The 19,690-nt window shown below is 37.3% G+C and overlaps 1 protein-coding gene across 4 annotated transcripts in view; it reads left to right on the top strand.

The window, feature by feature from the left end:
- AMN1 (antagonist of mitotic exit network 1 homolog) overlaps positions 1-19,690 on the top strand; it is a 56,401-nt gene that overhangs the window by 28,999 nt on the left and 7,712 nt on the right. For all 4 annotated transcript variants that reach the window (XM_055318708.1, XM_055318705.1, XM_055318704.1 and 1 more), the window contains 4 exons: positions 2,581-2,725; positions 5,034-5,251; positions 5,577-5,633; positions 12,263-12,374. In XM_055318708.1, the coding sequence (XP_055174683.1) occupies positions 2,581-2,725; positions 5,034-5,251; positions 5,577-5,633; positions 12,263-12,374 (532 nt within the window). The remainder of the gene's footprint in view (positions 1-2,580; positions 2,726-5,033; positions 5,252-5,576; positions 5,634-12,262; positions 12,375-19,690) is intronic.

Here is a 19,690-nt window from a genome sequence, read left to right as displayed (position 1 = left end):
CTGAGCAGGGGGCCTGATGGGGCCTCAGTCCCAGGACCTTAAGATCATGACCTAAACTGAAGGCAGATGCTTAACTAAGCCACCCAGGCACCCCTTGATGCATTTATACATTGCAAAATGATTACAAAGGGTTATTTAACATCTCCATCACTTTATATAATTACCATTTACTTTTGAGATTAATCCCCAGAAAATAATTGGGAAAGCACACAAGTGTGCCTACCAAAATATCATTTATAATCATAAGTTATATATAGCATATATTGTAAGCAAGGCACCTTTATTTCTCACAAAATATTATGCCCATTTTAAGAATGAGAATATTAAGGCACACACACACACACACACACACAAAAGAGCTTGGTCATACTTATAGGGTTCAATATCAGGCAGTCTGCCTCCAGAAGACATGTTCTTAACACTACAATATATTGGCTTCTAAATCATGTTCAATTGAAGTGTTTGTCAAAACAGAGGACCATAGAAGAAGAGAGGAAAATATAAGGTGAAATCAGAGAGGGAAACAAACCATAAGAGACTCTTAATTATAGGAAGCAAACTGAGGTTCACTGAAAGGGAGGTGGGTGGGGAGATGGGGTAGCTGGGTAATGGGCTTTAAGGAGGGCACTTAATGTAGTGAGCACTGGGTGTTATATATAAGACTGATGAATCACTGACCTCTACCTCTGAAACCAATAATACATTATGCTAATTGATTTAAATAAACTTTTAAAAATTATTTCTTTTAAATGAAGTATTGGGATCCCTTGGTGGCTCAACAGTTTGGCGCCTGCCTTCAGCCCAACGCATGATCCCAGGATCGAGTTCCGCATCAGGCTCCCTGTGTGGAGCCTGCTTCTCCCTCTGCCTGTGTCTCTGCCTTTCTTTCAGTGTATCTCATGAATAAATAAATAAAATATTTTTAAAAAATAAATAAAAATAAAAATGAAGTGTTTGTCAGTGTAGAATGCATTTAACATGTTATGGTGCATGCATGAAATGGAACAGAATGCAACCACAATAAATTGTTTTTGTAAAATGTGCTCATCTTACAAGTATACTTAATCTGATCCCATTTTTCATCAAAGTGTTTTTTTTTTTTAACTCCAAAAACATCAACTAATACTGTGTTTTTCTCTGGGTAATATTATGAGTAATTTTAGTTATAGTGAATAAAATCATGCCCTCTAGAATTAGAAAGACCTGATTTTCAATCCTAGCTCTGCTTATTTTTTGACTATGTGTACCTTGTGGTACTACTTAAGCTCCAGGTGCCTCAGTTCCCTGATTTATAAAGTGGGATATATAAATGGGTCATTTATATAATGACCAATCTTTCAGTGGTATATTTGTGTGTGTTTGAGAAAGAGAGAATATTAAATGACATAATATATATAACTCACTTAGTACTCTTCTTGGTAAGTGCTCAATAAATAGAAATAGTTATTATCATTTTATAACTTTTCTCTGAATATTTTACACCAATAATACATTACTTTTATTCAGAAAAGCAAAGCTATTTCTACTTTAGAAAAAAATTAAAAGGGATCCCTGGGTGGCTGAGGAGTTTGGCACCTGCCTTAGGCCCAGGGCATGATCCTGGAGTCCCGGATCAAGTCCCGGATCGAGTCCCACATCGGGCTCCCTGCATGGAGCCTGCTTCTCCCTCTGCCTGTGTCTCTCCCTCTCTCTCTCTCTCATGAATAAATAAATAAAATATAAAAAAAAAAGAAAAGAAAAAAGAAAGAGAGGCACCTTGGTGGCAGCCAGTAAACCATCCAACTCTTGATTTCAGCTCAAGTCATGATCTCAGGACTGTGAGACGGAGCCCCACATCTGGCTCCAGGCTGGATGTGCAGCCTGATTAAGATTCTTTACCTCCTCCTCTGCCCCTCCCTATCCCCTCATTCTCAGAAAGGAGGGAAGGGAGGGAGGGAGGGAGGGAGGGAGGGAGGAAGGAAGGAAGGAAGGAAGGAAGGAAGGAAGGAAGGAAGGGAGGGGAGGGAGGGAGGAAGAGAGGGAGGGAGAGAAAGAGCGAGCCAAGGAAAAGAGCTCAGAACACTTTTAAATAAATTTGCTATTTTATTTGTTGCCCTCAAGTAAGCATTCAGTAATACTGAATTTGTTTGTACTCACAATAAGAATGAAGGAGGTAGATGTTCTAGATAAACAATACTGACATACTATAACCATCAATACGTAGCAATTAAAGACGCATACCTGCTGAGCAGAGGCACAGAGGGAAAATCTCTAATAAGAGTCAGGAGCTACTAGAAAAAGATAAGCACATGCCACCACCTTGATTCTGCTTCACAGGTCTAGTGGATCCTTACTCTGTACCAGGCATCTCAACAATGCCATGTATTCCAATAAAGATTTTGGGGGCGCTAGAAACTGCACCTCCAGTTGAAAGTAGGCTTGTTTTTTCCTGCTTAATGTATGTGTCTCCACTCAGATAGGTTTTTGTATTCTTTATTTTCCATCTACCATCTGTTATGACCACCAAAACACTGAATATGTAATATACATGTATATTTATAAGAAAAATTAATTTTTCAAAATCACGTATTTTTTTTACAGATTTTACATCCTGAAGTCCAAACACTAGATCTACGAAGCTGTGACATTTCAGATACTGCTCTCCTACACCTGTGCAACTGCAGAAAATTAAAGAAATTAAATATAAGTTCCTCAAAAGAAAACAGAATTTCTATAACTTCAAAAGGTATGTTTATTCACACTGAATAAATCGATAGATTACTATTCACCATCTAGTATAATTTTGGAACAAAGAAGGAGTAGTAAATATGTCAAAAGTGAGTATGAAGATGTTAAATAAAAACTATATCAATAAAAATATTCAAACTAAGATAAAGACTCCAAATTAGAATTCTTGCTTATAACCATTGCCAAAAGTTAAGAAATACACTGGATAAGTCACTACTAATAATTTAAATGTATCTGATATAGGGGCACCTGGGTGGTGCAGTCAGTTAAGCATCCAACTCTTAGTTTTGGCTCAGGATCATGATCTCAGGGTCATGAGATTGAGCCCCACATCCAGCTCCATGCTCGGTGAGGCATCTGCTTAGAGTTCCAATCTCCCTCTGACCCTCCTCCCCAGTCCCTGTGCTCTCTCGTGCATGCTCTCTCTCTCAAATAAATAAGTAAATCTTTAAAAAAAAAAGAGAGAGAGAGAAATTTAAAGTAAACATGGATGGACATCTGTGTAGGAGAGCTCAGAATACTTTGAAATTGATTTGCCATTGACCAGTTCATACTTTGTTAAGGCTTTCTTGATGCAAAATTACAAGAGAAAGTTAAATCATCATCAGATTAAACTTACTAGCACTCTTCTATCAGTCTGTACAATAATAGTTTATTTTTTATTGAAAATAAAATTTATTAGAGTTGACGTACAATGTTACATTAGTTTCAGATGTACAACTTCATGATTAGACAAACTATATTTCATTATACTGTGCTCACCCCAAGTGTCACTACAATCTGTCACCATACAACACTATTACGATACCATTGACTGAATTCCCTATGCTGTACCTTTTATCCTCTGTAACACATAGTTTTTTTATAACCAGTCAAACCACATTTTTTAGTAAAACTATTACATAAATTAGAGGATTTTTATTCTTTTTTTTGATCAAGAAAGGATTTTAACTCTTTCCTTTCTAGAAAGTTTTGTGAGTAGTTTGCTATATTTTGCAATCATCTTGGTTAGCAAGTTAGGCTACTCATAATATTACAAAGAAACATAAATTTTTAAGTATTTACACAAATGATAGCTCACTAAAAAGAACTTTCATGCTGGACATTGATGAATAAAACAAAAGTTCTTTCAGGGGCATAAAAATTAATTAATTGATTAATTAAAAGTCCTGTCTTAAGATATGGAAAACAGTAAAAATTACCTACACATGAATTCATCTTGTTTTTTGTGTATTTTGCTCATAAAGGCATCTTTTAACATTGTTTTAATGTGTATGCATGATTGAAGGGCCCAGGATCCCCAAAGTACTCTTTTATTTTTGTGATACATTATGTACCAGTCTCCAATGTGCATTTACATCAATTTAATTGGATTTAAAAGTCAAAAGGGGAAGAGAGAATGGAGAGACATAAATATGATTCTTAAGGATAAGCATGAAAACTGTTACCTAAGACATTGGGCAATTTCCCTTCAGTTTCCCAAGAAAACTAACCTTATTACTTTATTTATTTTTTCAGTTTATTTTCTTTATTGGAGTTTAATTTGCCAACATATACTATAACACCCAGTGCTCATCCCATCAAGTGCCCCCCTCAGTGCCCATCACCCAGTCACCCCCACCCCCCACCCACCTCCCTTTCCACCACCTCTTGTTCGTTTCCCAGAGTTAGGAGTCTCTTATGTTCTGTCTCCCTCTCTGATATTTCCCACTCATTTTCTCTCCTTTCCCTTTCACTAACCTTATTACTTGAAAACTTTTTTTTAAGGTGTAAAAAATTTTTTTTATGTATTTGAGAGAGAGACAGAGAGAGCACAAGTAGGAGAGAGGGCAGAAGGAAAAGGAGAAGCAGACTCCAAGCTGAGCAGGGAGCCTGACATGGGGCTCGATTCCAGGATCCTGGGATCATGACCTGAGCTGAAGGCAGATGCTTAACTGACTGAGCCATCCAGGTGCCCCTAAAACTTTTGTTTTAACAAAAAGAAGATCCATCAATTATTTAATTAGCTAATTTGATTCTGAATGACTTTTGGCTATCTCCTAAGGGCAGATTTACTGGTCAACAACAAAGTCTGGCCATTCTTTGCGGATATTCTGAATGATATATTACAGACTATGTAGAGAATTCCTGAAATATTCCAAAAAAGTTTTAATAATCACAGCATCACTAGAAAGTAAGTATAACCTCAGAGATGGACTCCTTAGCAAAAGGCTAACATATAGTTGGGCATGTCAATACAGGTGATTGCTAAAAGGAAAACCAGTCGCATTTCTCCTATATAAACATATGTATGTGCTTTCCCCCAGGAATAAAAGCTGTGGCTTCCTCTTGTTCATACCTCCATGAAGCTTCTTTGAAAAGATGCTGCAATCTTACTGACGAAGGAGTCCTTGCTCTTGCACTCAACTGCCGGCTGTTAAAGATCATTGATTTAGGTGGCTGTTTAGGAATTACTGATGTGTCCTTACACGCATTGGGAAAAAACTGCCCATTTTTGCAGTGTGTTGATTTTTCAGCCACTCAGGTAAGTGAAATACAGACTTGAAATATAAAGACTGCATGTGTTTGCCCAGTGAATTTCAGTGACTCATCAGAAGACCATAATTAATTTTTTGGTTTTTGTTGAAATTGTTGACCACCTCATGCTTCAGTGGTTATACAATTACAATATAATTTGGCACAGTCCCCTCAATTACTTTAAGTAAAGGCAAAAAAGGTAAGTGTGGCTAAAACACATGTTTGCTGAATGGGGAGGCAATAAAACCATATATAAATGATTAATAATATTTAGAAAATTTTACTTTCAGCTTTCCCATTTATGTGCCATGTTGCATGTTCTCTTTGCTTAGGTATCTGATGACGGTGTGGTTGCTCTTGTTAATGGACCTTGTGCCAAGAAATTAGAGGTAATTTAAAAATATCTATAAAGTTGATGCTAACTAAATTTTTATATTATCCTCAGAAATTGCTTTTTGAATATAGCAAACAACCAGCCCCTTAATATCAATTAGTGGTTCCCATGCCACCTGTTTGGTTTGGTTTGGTTTGGTTTGGTTTTTGCCTCCATCTCTTTATTTCCAGAGTGAGGAAAAACTGTTAAAGTTAGGAGGTAAGTCACACTTTAAATAAAAACCCATTTTAGTTCCAATGAAAATTCTCATTTTCCAGAAGTTTTAGCTTCTAACACATCCAAGGATAATCTTATTACAGTGAAGATTATGAAAGTTTATCAATGTAAAGAGATATTATTTAGAATTTTCATTACCAGGACTACTTAGTGTCTTGCCATCCTATTTTCTTAATACACATGAAGGGATCCAGAATATACCTGTCACATAAAAATTATTTTGAGCTAGATGTTTCAGAATCAATAGATGCTTTTAAAAGAGGCTTTGTCTGAAATACTTTCCTTCCATCTACCTAAAAACAGAGTCAAAAGACTTCAACTGCCATCAAACCCCCTTCAAGGAAGACTACCCAATACCAGAAAGATTACTCGTCTCGCTGCAGGAGTCAAATAAGAAATTACATAAACATTGTCAGAAGACTGTCATACTCCCATCTACTCTCTAAAGGCGCACTTTGTTTTCCCTAAAAATCATTTGTTTTTCTCTAAGTGTCATTTCTCCCCCTCCCTTTCTCCTATGAAGATGATATATAAACTCTATATTTTAGCCATTTCTTTGAGCCACTTTCTTTGTGAGCTTGTGTGTGACCAAATTTGCCTTTTCTCTTGCTAGTCTTTGTCATTTTAATCCACAGGCTCCCAAAGATAAAACCTAAGAGAACCTAAAAGGAAAAAGGTTTTCTTCTCCAACAGCCATATTTTACAGCTCTTTAAGAAGATTCTACATTAGGAATGCCTGGTTGGCTCAGCGGTTGAGCATTTGCCTTTGGCTCAGGGAATGATCCCAGGTTCTGGGGATTGAGTCCCGCATCAGGCTCCTTGCATGGAACCTGCTTCTCCACCTTCAGCCTGTGTGTCTGCCTCTCTTTCTGTGTCTCTTATGAATGAATAAACAAAATCCTTCAAAAAATTTTTTAAAAAGATCCTAAATTAGGGGATGCTTGGGTAGCTCAGTGGTTGAGCTTGTGCCTTCAAGCTCAGGGCCTGATCCAGTCCCACACTGGGCTCCTAGCAGAAAGCTTGCTACTCCCTCTGCCTATGTCTCTGCCTCTCTCTCTGTGTGTCTGTCATGAATAAATAAACTAAAAAGAAAAAAAAAAAGATCCTAAATTAGTGTTCAGCCCTTCTATTCAGTGACTCATGTGGCACCTACAACCTGTTTCCCGATTTATAGTGAGGTTTTTAGTCTTATTTAATATAGATATGCTTTTCAATGATAAGCCACATCAAATTCTTTATGGAAGTAAACAGGCTATACATGAATTATAAATGTTACCAATAACTATCATGAAAGAATAGCAATACCATGTTTTTGCCAAAATATTTCTCCTTGAGTTATTGCCTAGAGACAATTTTTTTGTTTTTATATCTACATACTGCTTTTATGTATGTGTGTGCATGAGTATGTATATAGAGCATATATACAGCATATATTTATAGCACATATATTTTTACAAATCATTTGATTAAGAAATTACCATATTTTCTTATACCAAGTTCCAGATTCCAAATTGATCCTAACTGTAGGAGCAATAAACTCTGCCATAATGTTTACTGTTTAAAATACTAACATTTGGGGGGATCCCTGGGTGGCTCAGCAGTTTAGCACCTGCCTTTGGCCTAGGGCGCGATCCTGGAGTCCCGGGATTGAGTCCCGCATCGGGCTTCCGGCATGGGGCCTGCTTCTCCCTCTGCCTGTGTCTCTGCCTTTTTCTCTCTGTCTATCATGAATAAATAAATAAATAAAAATCTAAAAAAATAAATAAATAAATAAATAAATAAATAAATAAAATACTAACATTTATTGAATACTAACTATATTCCAGCCTCCATGCTGTTGCCTTATATTCATTAGGTTTTTAATTCTTACAATAACATTATCTTATAATCATTTTTAATAAAATTCCCAAACAGTTAACCTAGTTTATCATTCCCTAATAAAACCACCAGATTAGTGGTCATGCAGTGATAGAAAACACACCTACATATTTACTTCAGCATTATAAAATTAGGAGCACCAGGATACCTGGGTGGCTTAGTGATTGAGTGTCTGCCTTCAGCTCAAGGCATGATCCCCAGGGTCCTGGGATCAAGTCTCCTGTGGGGAGTCTGCTTCTCCCTCTGCCTATGTCTCTGCCTCTCTCTCTGTCTCTCATGAATAAATAAATAAAATCTTAAAAAAAAAAAGTAAAATAAAATTAGGAGCACCAACCTAAGCAGACTTAAAAAAAGATTCAGTTACCAATAAGTGTTGGCAGTTATACTGCCATATCATTAAGGTTTTTTTTTTTCAATTTTCCAAATCTTATTTCTGTAAGTGCCAAGACATTTCAGTGGAAATCTTTCTAAACTTTATTAGAACTTAATTCCTTCCTTAAACAAGGTGAATATACTTTAATCTTTGTTTCATAGCATCCAGTATTTTTGTGACCACAATTTCTGATTCAAATTGAAATACAAATTTTTTCATCTTTTTTACTGACTTTTCTCTAGTGGACAATATAATATGGATTCCTGCTTTTTATCACATGCTCTGTTTTAATCTCTCACTTTTCACATATTCTATTCCTGGAAATTATATTATCAATCTTGCTTAATTGCTTATAACTTGAAAATCAATTTGATTTAAAGTCTAAGGACCTCAGGGCACCCCAGCTGGCTCAGTCAGCAGAGCATGTGACTCTTGATCTCAGGGTTATGAGTTCAAGCCCCACGTTGGGGGTAGAGTTTACTTAGTAATAATTAAAAAAAAAAAAAACCTAAGGACCTCTTCTAAAGATTGACAAACACACAAACATGTTACAACATATATTGAGTGTCATGATTATTTCTGAAATTTCTGTTGATTTGAGCTCCAGTGAGCAGAGACCATTTTGTTCATCATTTTATCCTCTTTATCCTCATGTTTTACTGCAATTCCAGGCACTTATTCAACAAGTATTTATTAAGTACCTGCTATGTTCTAGGCATTGATATATCAGAGAACAAAATCTATTCATAGGATGTATCATTCTTTCCTTTTGTTGTTGTTGGCAATTCAGGTTATTTCTACTTTTTAGCTATTAGAGATAATTATATGTTGGGGTTTATACTTTTTTTCTTCCATTTCTGTAATGAACTCCAAAATCCAGAAAAAGTGGATCAGTAGATATGGATACTTTATGGTCCTAATTCATACTGTAAAATTGGTTCCTGTGAAGGTTACATTGTGAATTCACAATTTTGCCAAGACTCCAGTTTGCAGCATTTTTTTTTGTGCCTTGATATATTTTAAATGTTGAACACTATTCCTTCCATCTGTTCTCAAATTGTATTTCTTTGTAGACTTTGCCAAGTTATAGCAAGATGCTTTTTTCCTCAAATGTTTTTAAAGATTTTGTTTATTTATTTGAGAGAGACAGAGAAAGATCACAAACAGGGTGGGGAGAAGGAGAGATTAGCAGAGGGAGAGAGAAAAGCAGACTTTCCACTGAGTAGAGAGCCCCATGTGAGGCTTGATCCAGGACCCTGGGATCCTGACCTAAGAGGAAGACAGATGCTTAACCAACTGAGCCATCTAGGCACCCCTTTTTTCCTCAATTTTTATGAGTTTTCAATATACTCACATTTCCTTTATTTATAAGATATGACTGATTATAATATATAACCAACTTAATAACTTTTCAGAAAGAAAAAATATTAATATCATAAATATATGTGTCAACTATTAGATAAATCTTATTTCCAGAATATTTGTTTCCACCTTTTCACCATTGTGACTACTACTGCTATGAGCATAGGTGTACAAATCCCTGGCTTTCAAATCCCTGTTCTAGTTCCTGGCTTTCAATCCTTTGGATTTATACCTAGAAATGAAATAGTTGGATTATATGGTAATGCCATGTTTAATTTTTTAAGGCACTGTCATACTGTTATCACAGTGGCTGTACCATTTTACATCCCCACCAGCAGTGCAGAAGGATTCCAAATTAGAACATCAAACAAGGGGTATATGATATGAAAAGGACAGAAAGTAATATAACACAAACCTGTGGACCAACCACTTAAATTTCAACATTTTCTGTATTTATTTCAGTTCCTTGTTAAAAATAATATATCACGTATAAAGCTCCCCCCACGTTGATTCTCCCTTTCTTCCTTCAAAATAACCACTATTCTAAAGATACCTGTGTATGTTACCTTGCGTGTTTGTATACTTCCATATATATGGATAGACAAATATAGATATAGATCGATAAACAAGATATAGTATTGACTTATGTTTTAAACTTTCACATGATAGTTTTATAATGTATGTGTTCTATTACAGTTTGCTTTTCATTCAAAACTGTGTTTAATTTTTCATGCTTTATTAAGGTATAATTTGCATTAAAAAAGTTACCGATTTTAAGTGTACAATTTGATGAATTTTGGTAATTATTGTACAGCCTTTGACCACCCAATTAGGTATAAAACATTTCCACCACCCTAAAACATTTTTTCCATCCCTTTCCAATCAGTTCTCTCCCATGCCTCCATCCCTAGGCAACCAGTGATTTACTTTGTAATTATGCTTTTAAAATTTCTAGAATTTTATATAAATGGAATCATGTAATACACAGTTTGTTTTTTCACTTTTTTCTTTTACCTCTTTAACCTAGCATAATGTTTTTGAGATTCATCTATGTTGTTGCATTGCTAATATTTCATTCCTTTTACTTATTTATTTATTTTGCTGAGTAATATTCCATAGTGGGGATATGACACAGTTGTTTAGACATTCACCATTTGATGGACATTTGGGTTGTTCAAATTTTGGAGTATTATGAATACTACTATGGAAATTTGCACATAAGTCTTTATAATAGACATACATGTTCATTTTTGTTGTGTAAACACCTAGGAATGGAATTACTAGGCCATATAATAAGTACACATTTGGCTTTAAAAGATACGACCAGGGGGGAATCCTGCAGTTTAGCACCTGCCTTTGGCCCAGGGTGTGATCCTGGGGTCCCAGAATCGAGTCGCACATTGGGCTCCCTGCATGGAGCCTGCTTCTCCCTCTGCCTGTGTCTCTGCCTCTCTCTCTCTCTCTCTCTCATAAATAAATAAAATCTTTTTAAAAATTAAAAAAAGGGATCCCTGGGTGGCGCAGCGGTTTGGCGCCTGCCTTTGGCCCAGGGCGCGATCCTGGAGACCCGGGATCGAGTCCCACGTCGGGCTCCCGGTGCATGGAGCCTGCTTCTCCCTCTGCCTGTGTCTCTGCCTCTCTCTCTCTCTCTCTGTGTGACTATCATAAATAAATAAAAATTAAAAAAATAAATAAATAAATAAATTCACCACCCCCTTTTTAAAAAAAAATAAAAATAAAAAATAAAAATAAAAATTAAAAAAATAAAAGATACGACCATACTATTTTCCAAAGTGTCTCAACTAACATTATGTTTGAGATTTATGGCTATGAATACAAGTAGAAATTTTTCATTTTAACTGTTTCATCTGTTCCATTAACAAACCACCATGTGTTTACTCATTATCCACCTCTTTACTATTACAAATAATATTAAAATGAACACATTTAGGGATGCCTGCATGGCTCAGTGGTTGAGTGTTTGCCTTCGGCTCAGGGTGTGATCCCAGAGTACCAGGATCGAGTCCCACATCACGATCCCTGCATGGAGCCTGCTTCTCGCTCTACCTATGTCTCTGCCTCTCACTCTCTGTGTCTCCCATGAATAAATAAAATCTTTAAACATTTTTTTAAATGAACACATTTATAAATTGTTTCCTTGTCCACATATACAGGAGCTACTCTGTATTGTGGACATTTGCAATTGGAACTGCTAGGTTCTGGGGTATACTCACCTTCAGCTTTAATAGATTTTGCCATATTGCTTTATAAAATGGTTGCACACTTAACTTTTAAATTATCTGTACTTTCCAAATTACTGCATACTTACATTAGTCCTTTCTCTAGAATTTTTCTTGCAAGTAGAGATTTGGTTCTTTTTGTTGTCTTGTTTGTTGCTGTTATTTTTTAAGGATTATTTATTATTTATTTGAGAGAGAAAGCACATGCAGACAGAGGGAGAGGGAGGAGCAAACTCCCTGCTGAGCAGAGAGCCTGACAATGTGGGGCTTGATCCCAGAACCCTGAGATCATGACCTGAGCCAAAGGCAGACTCTTAATGGACTGAGCCATCCAGGCACCCTTGTTTGTTGTTTATTAAGTTTTATTTATTTGAGTAATCTCTACACCCAATATGATGCTTAATCATGACCCTGAGATCAAGAGTCTCATCCTCCTCCAACTGAGCCAGCCAGGAGCCCCTGGTTCTTTTTGTATCAGAGTATTTCCTAAGTTTTTCATGCTGTTTTCATAAATCTGTTTTTTCTTTTGACTATCCTTTCTTTATTTTTAAATAGGAGATTCATATGGGACATTGTGTGAATCTGACTGATGAGGCTGTAGAAGCTGTCCTTACTTGCTGTCCTCAGATACGTATATTACTCTTCCATGGATGCCCCCTAATAACAGGTTAGTATGATAGACTGGTTGGGCTCAAGTTCTGGATTCATCTTTTAATAACTGCATGACCTTAAGTAAACTACTCAACCCATTTCATTATTTGGTTTCCTCATCCGTAAGATGGATATAATAATTGTACCTACCTCATAGGCTTAGTCATGATTATCCATTATCCTCTATATGGTGGCTGGCACATAGTGAGGGTTCAATAACTGTTAGTGATGATGATGATGATGATGGTAGTGGTCTTGATATTAAACATGATGTTTTATGTAGACCAAAAAAAAATCAAGCTTATTGTATTACATCTATAAAATGTGCCAAATGACCTGTTGATTCTAAATCTCATCAAACTATAGCCATTGCGATTCAAACCAATTGGGACTCTTAGACTAATGTGATAGATAACTTACTGAAGGAGAACAAAATAGTCACAGCCCATTTTGGCCTGTATAAGAGCCATGATACCAGAAATAAAAGGTACAGCATAGGGAATATAGCCAATGATGTTGTATGGTAACAGATGGTAGCTACATTTGTGGTGAACATAGCATAACATACTCAGAGCAGTTTGGATGCTTACTTAGGCTAATGTGATCCTTCACTGAAGGAGAATAAATTAGTCACAGCCCATTTGGTCTGTGTAAGAGCCATGATACTGGAAATAAAAGGTACAGCATAGGGAACATAACCAGTGATATTTTTATATGGTGACAGATGGTAGCTACATTTGTGGTGAGCATAGCATAACATATAGAGATGCTGAATCACTGTGTTGTATACCTGAAACTAATATGATATTGTGTGTCAACTATACTCAAATTAAAAAAAAAAAAAAAACTTTTTTAAAAGAGAAAAGAGGGGGATCCCTGAGTGGCGCAGCAGTTTGGCGCCTGCCTTTGGCCCAGGGCGCAATCCTGGAGACCCGGGATCGAATCCCACGTCGGGCTCCCGGTGCATGGAGCCTGCTTCTCCCTCTGCCTATGTCTCTGCCTCTCTCTCTCTCTCTCTGTGACTATCATAAATAAATAAAAATTAAAAAAAAAAAGAAAAGAGGGGTACCTCTTTGGTTGGCCCTCTTTGGTTGGTTAAGTGTCTGACTCTTGATCTCAGGGTATTGAGTTTAAGCCCTATGTTGGGCCCCCACGCTGGGTGTAGAGCTTACTTAAAAAAAGAAAAAGAAAGGACTACTAAAGATAGTAAAATATAAAGATTCTACCTTTAAGATTCTGCCCTGAGTCAATCTATTATATCTATAAGTAATCTATAAGTAATAATAGATTTTAAGTAATCTATAAGTAATAATAGATTTCATTATTTATAAAATCTAGTTGAGCTAATAGTGATATATAAGAACATAAATTTTAAAATTGCAAAAATATCATTTTGGTGTCATAATTTACATAAAATAATTAATAAACTACAATAATATTATGGTGAAAAAAAGAGCCACGATACTATATATGACCATGTCCTGAAACTACACCACGTCAGCCCTTTTGCATTATACCTGCAGTGAGCCGCGTACCACAGTATATAACCTGTACCTCACTTGTGGTTTTTTGTTTTTTTTTTTAAGATTTATTTATTTTATTCAGAGAGAGAGAGAGACTGAGAGGCAGAGACAGAGGCAGAGGGAGAAGCAGGCTCCATGCAGGGAGCCCAACATGGGACTCGATCCCAGGTCCCCAGGATCACACCCCAGGCTGCAGGCGGTGCCAAACCACTGCGCCACTGGGGCTGCCCTGTACCTCACTTGTGAGTCAGCACTGATGCCCAGTTCTTCCAGCTTCTTTCTCTAATTACAGTCTAAACAGTTACTCTCCAGGTTGAGTTATGATCCTAGAAGTCCTTTTAACCTCTGTTCTTTTTTTTTTTTTAAACCTCTGTTCTTTCTTATGTTTGGACTGTCAATGTAAACAAGCCTACCACAAGTTGTATTTGGTATCAGTGACATCTATAATTTAGACTAAATAAAAAATAATAATAATAATAAAAAAGACTAAATCTTTTGGGCAGGGACGCCTGGGTGACTCAGCATTTGAGCATCTGCCTTTGACTCAGGGTCCAGTCCCGTGTCAGGCTCCCTGCATGGAGCCTGCTTCTCCCTCTGCCTGTGTCTCTGCCTCTCTCTCTCTGTGTCTCTCATGAGTGGATGGATAAAATTAAAAAAGAAAGAAAGAAACTGTTAACAGTGCTTACCTCCAGGGAAAATTATGGAGGGACAAGTGTAAGAAAAAGCTTGCACTATATAACCTTTGTACCTCTTATACCATGAATGTTATAACATGTGGATAGTTTTATCTATTAAAATTAGTAATAATAATTTAAAGAAAATTACTTAGAACAAGAAAAGCTTATAGGACTGAGTGCAGAGGACTGGTACCTGTGAATGTTATCCTGAGGATTGTGAGAAGGCAGAGGTTCACTGCTCATCAAAGAAGGCAAAAAAAAAATGTATTCTAACAAATAGGATCTCATTTTAAGATAGAGGAGACCATAGTACATGGAATGTGATAACAGCAATCTTTGATAATCTTTCCTGAATACCAACCAAAGTGTGTAAATCTTTCCACTGAATTATATGTGCATTTGATCAATATCAAGCAAGGGGTACTCGTAAAGTGACTCTATTTTCTTCACATTACTTTATTACAAATCTGCTCTAAAGAGGCTGATTTTGGGGATCCCTGGGTGGCGCAGCGGTTTGGCGCCTGCCTTTGGCCCAGGGCGCGATCCTGGAGACCCGGGATCGAGTCCCACGTCGGGCTCCCGGTGCATGGAGCCTGCTTCTCCCTCTGCCTGTGTCTCTGCCTCTCTCTCTCTCTCTCTCTCTCTCTCTCTCTGTGACTATCATAAATAATAAATAAAAATAAAAAAATAAAGAGGTTGATTTTTCCCTACTGCCAGATGAAATCTCAGGTGCGATTGACTTATCATTCTCATATAGTTAAAATGTCTTGCCATTTCATATCACTGAAACTGCTCATTTCAGTAATTAGAATGTCTTAGGTACATGCAGTACTCCAAGCAAGTTCAAATTAAAGATTTTGCTCCTCCAGTCAGTTCATATTTGGCTGCAGTGGGTAAAGGAACATTGTTGTTTCTGCATTTTACCATCCCTCCCTTCTCTTCTTTCCCCAGCTTTCCCACCATTCTGATCCCACCAGTGTTAGTACAGGGTGGGATGGAGATAAGCAGGAACAGAGGGAAGGGAAGGAAAAATCTTACCTGACCAGTGCTACTGTGATTAAGTGTCAGCACTCCAAGCCCTATGGGTGAGCTGATCCATATTCTCTCAAAAGTGGGGCACTTGGGGGTTCTTCAGGACACATCCCCTATCTGCTGTTCTTTTTTATTCAAGCCAGCATGTCTCTTCTGGCTAGTAGCTACTATTTTCTTCCTCTGTCCCCAGGCATCCAGCAATATACCTTCAGTCTCTTTCTGTTCCGGTTTCCTAACTTAACTGGGTTGCTTTCATGAGCAAAATATAAGGCAACCCCATCTGTCCACAGGAAACCCATACTTATGGCAATGAGAGTACAGGTACATCCCAACCTCCATCTTCTCTTTAGCTGCAGAGACTCTCACCATAGCCTTTTGCCCTTTAGTTTTCTCAGTGGTGGGTCAGATATTAGTGCCCTGTGTTTCCCCAAGCTCCAAGGGATATGTCAGACTCTCCAAATGATCTTCTCAGAGTTTCCTTTCACTAGGTTTAAATGGAAAAGCAAGCATCTCCAGCCCTGTTTTGAGAACTCCAATCACAGCTGTCTTCAAAGAAATTCTTTCTTCAATTTCCAATTCTCCATCCCTTGTCACTTTAATACTTTTGTATCTTTGAATGGATGAAGTGCCATGGATTCCAAAATCAGATTTCAACCAAGCATTTGCAAATCACATATAAGTGATCTGGAATCTCACTGGAGTGAGAGAGTAGCTGGTACCTCTAGTCCTGGAACCTTAGCTGAAATAGTTCTATTTTAATGTTCTGTTATATTCATCTCAGAATAACTTGGCTAGGCAACATATAAAATCAATCTTTGCTAATTTTACTTTCATTATCTTTCTGGTTACCATGTGGACACTCTTCTTTGATATTACCCCCAAACTCAATAAGTGGTCATTCCTTAAAGGTTAGTTTCAGTGTGGAAAGTGAAAATATATCAATGAAATTTTTATACACTCACATTATAATCCATTGGTCTATCTTGTATTTTGATTGGATCTTTTACCCATACATGATTTTGTAATGTCATGCATTGGCAGTTTGGAAAATATTGATTCTCTTACTAATATGGATCCTCCAATGTTGACATTTTATTATAGCAAAAAAAAAATCACATTTGTTAATATCAGTATTAGGTAGTTGTCAAGATCATAATGGCAGCTACAAATTTTCCAAAATTCATTTGAAAGCTAAAATTTTATCATTGGCCACAAACTCTGAGATTTGTTTTATTTGAAGTGATAAGCTCATTTTTCTCTTTTCCAAGAAATAATCTGTGCTGGAGCCATAGGGTAACTGAATGATGACATTAAGGAGGGCACCTGATGCAATGAGAATTGGATATTTTATGCAACTGAGAAATCACTAAACTCTACCTCTGAAACTAATAATATCTTATATGTTAATTAATTGATTTAAAAAAAATTTTAAGATTTTATTTATTTACTCATGAGAGACACAGAGAGAGGCAGAGGCATAGGTAGAGGGAGAAGCAGGCTCCCTGTGGTGGGGAGCCTGATGCAGGACTCAATCCCAGGACTCTGGGATCACAATGTAAGCCAAAGGCAGATGCTCAACCACTGAGCCACCCAGGTACCCCTAATTGATTTTAAATTTAAAAAAAGAAAAAAAATCTTTTAAAAAATAAAAAATAAATTAAAAAAAGAAAAGAAATAGCCTGACGAGTCTGAATGACTTTGGGTTGTCAGCTGTTCTTTCAAGTAAAAAAGATGTTCCATGAATAAAGTGACCGTCTTAATTCATAACCCTAAAAGACTCTCAGACTGTAAAAGCTACAGACCATACTCTGAGAACCACTGCTTTACAATAAAGAACAATCATCAGTTAACTTTAGCAGTTGGAGCAGGAATACAATATCCCTTCCAAATCACTTCTTTTATGTTCCATGTGGCTATACTGGAAGTGAAAGTAGACATTAAAATGACAAGAGTTCAAAAAACTTGGAATAGGATAACAGTAGTTTTAACCTAGAAGGTTATCTAGGCCAGCATTTACCAACAAAGATGGTCTTATGTAGTTGTTTCATCACAGCAGATTGGGACTATTAGTTCAAAAGCCCACTGGCACCAAATATCTATTCACCCAGTGATTTGATTTGATTTATTTGAGAGAGACAGAGAAAGAACATGAACAGGGTGGGGGAAAGGAGAGAGGAGCAGAGAGATAGAGAAAAGCAGACACCTTGCTGAACAGGGAGCCTGAAGCAGAGCTCAATCCCAGGACCCTGGGTCATGACCTGAGCTGAAGGCAGACACTTCTCTTGAGCCACCCAGGTGCCCCATTCAATGATTCTAAACACAACCTAAAGAAGCAGATTTTTAGTCATCTATAGCCTTCCTGCTCTGCATACCCTGAAAAACTGCACTCAGGCCAGTTTTTGGAACTCTCTGACCCAAAGACTCCTTATCTTGATGCTGAGCGACATTATGACACATAAACCTTCTCTCCAGTCCTCTGGGAGTTCCTCTACCCTCCTTCCTTTCTCAGTAGTGCCCCCATACACACACACACACACATTGTTGTTTTAGGAAAATCTCATGTTGTGAGGGACTTCTGAAAGGAAATCTGTCAAAGTGTGGCCCAAATACAACTTGTTGTGTCCTACTGCCACCTTGTGGTCATATCTTTTTCCTTGATCTGCCCTGAAATCCCTTAACTACAGTGACATGGTATGATGTTCTAGAAAATACTATAGGCATAATGCTAGGGCTTAGGGCAGACCGCCCCAAAATATGCCATGGAGTATATTATTTTGAATTAAAGTTACTGAAGAAACAGCCAGTGCAAGAAGAACACTCTGACCTTCTTTTGTCTCCAAAAACCAGGAAACAAATCTCACATGTGAAAGGTACCATCCCTGCACCAGGAGCTAGAAAGACATCCTTATCGTCAGAGATGGGGAATTCAGGGCCTAAGAAGTCTATATAAACAAACCTTGTTACTTTTAATAATTTATTATCCCAGCCTCAATTCTGTTTAGATTTCTGTTCGAAGCTCTCAAACATAAGTTTTCCTTGTCCTGTCAGTTCCTCACAAAATTATTGTTTCTCTGTCTAAGAAGTATAAAAGCTTGAGACTCCTGCGTGGCTCAGTGGTTGAGCACCTGCCTTAAGCCCAGGTCATGATCCTGGTCCAGGGATCGAGTCCCATATCACCTCCCTGTGAGGAGCCCGCTTCTCCCTCTACCTATGTTTCTGCCTCTCTCTGTGTGTCTCTCATGAATAAATAAATGAAATCTTTTTTTTTTTTAATGACATCTTTTAAAAAAAAAAAAAGAAGTATAAAGCTGTCTGTCTTGGCCATATCTTATGTCCCATATCTTTGAGAACTGCATACATGCAAATTTAATTTAATTTTCTCCTCTTAATCTGTCCCCTGTTAATTTAATTCAGTGACCAGCCAGAAGAATCTTGAAGGGTAGAGGAAAATTTTTCTTCCACAACAATAGCATAGAACTAAAAGTGGTTTTTGGTGGGGGGGGGGGGGGTTAGATTTTATTTATGTATTTATTTATTTTAGAGAGAGAGCATGCAAGACCAGAGGGAGGGGCAGTGGGAAGAGATGGAGAGAATCTCAAGCCTACTCCACACTGAATGCAGAGCCCAATGTAGGGCTTGATCTCATGACCCTGAGATTATGACCTTGGCTGAAACCATGAGTCAGATGCTTATCTAACTGAGCCATCCAGACACCCCAGACCTAGAAGTGTTCATGCATCCAAAAAAGTTTGAGAAATGCAACATACCACTATAATGAATGTGATACAGGAAAGGTTGGTTCTTGTCTCACAGAGTCAAAGAATGAATCTCGTGGACAACAAAGAGTGAGTAAAGAGATAGAAGTTTATTAAACAGAGATACAGAGAAAGCTCTCAGAAGTGAGAGGGGTCCTGACAGGGATGACACTGAGGGCTTTTTGATTGGCCTTTTATGAGAACTGACTGGGAAACTTGTGGCCTTGAGATTCTTGTGCTGTTTTGGTTTGAGTTAGAACAGGTGATAACATCCTTAATGGCTTACTTCTTCTTTGGGGTCTGATTATTCTTCGTTGGCCATATATGACCGTCATAAAAAGACAC

Source organism: Nyctereutes procyonoides, unplaced genomic scaffold (genome assembly GCF_905146905.1).
Source record: "Nyctereutes procyonoides isolate TBG_1078 unplaced genomic scaffold, NYPRO_anot_genome, whole genome shotgun sequence".
In the NCBI taxonomy this organism is placed as follows: domain Eukaryota; kingdom Metazoa; phylum Chordata; class Mammalia; order Carnivora; family Canidae; genus Nyctereutes; species Nyctereutes procyonoides.
This window is presented reverse-complemented; position numbering and strand designations above follow the sequence as displayed.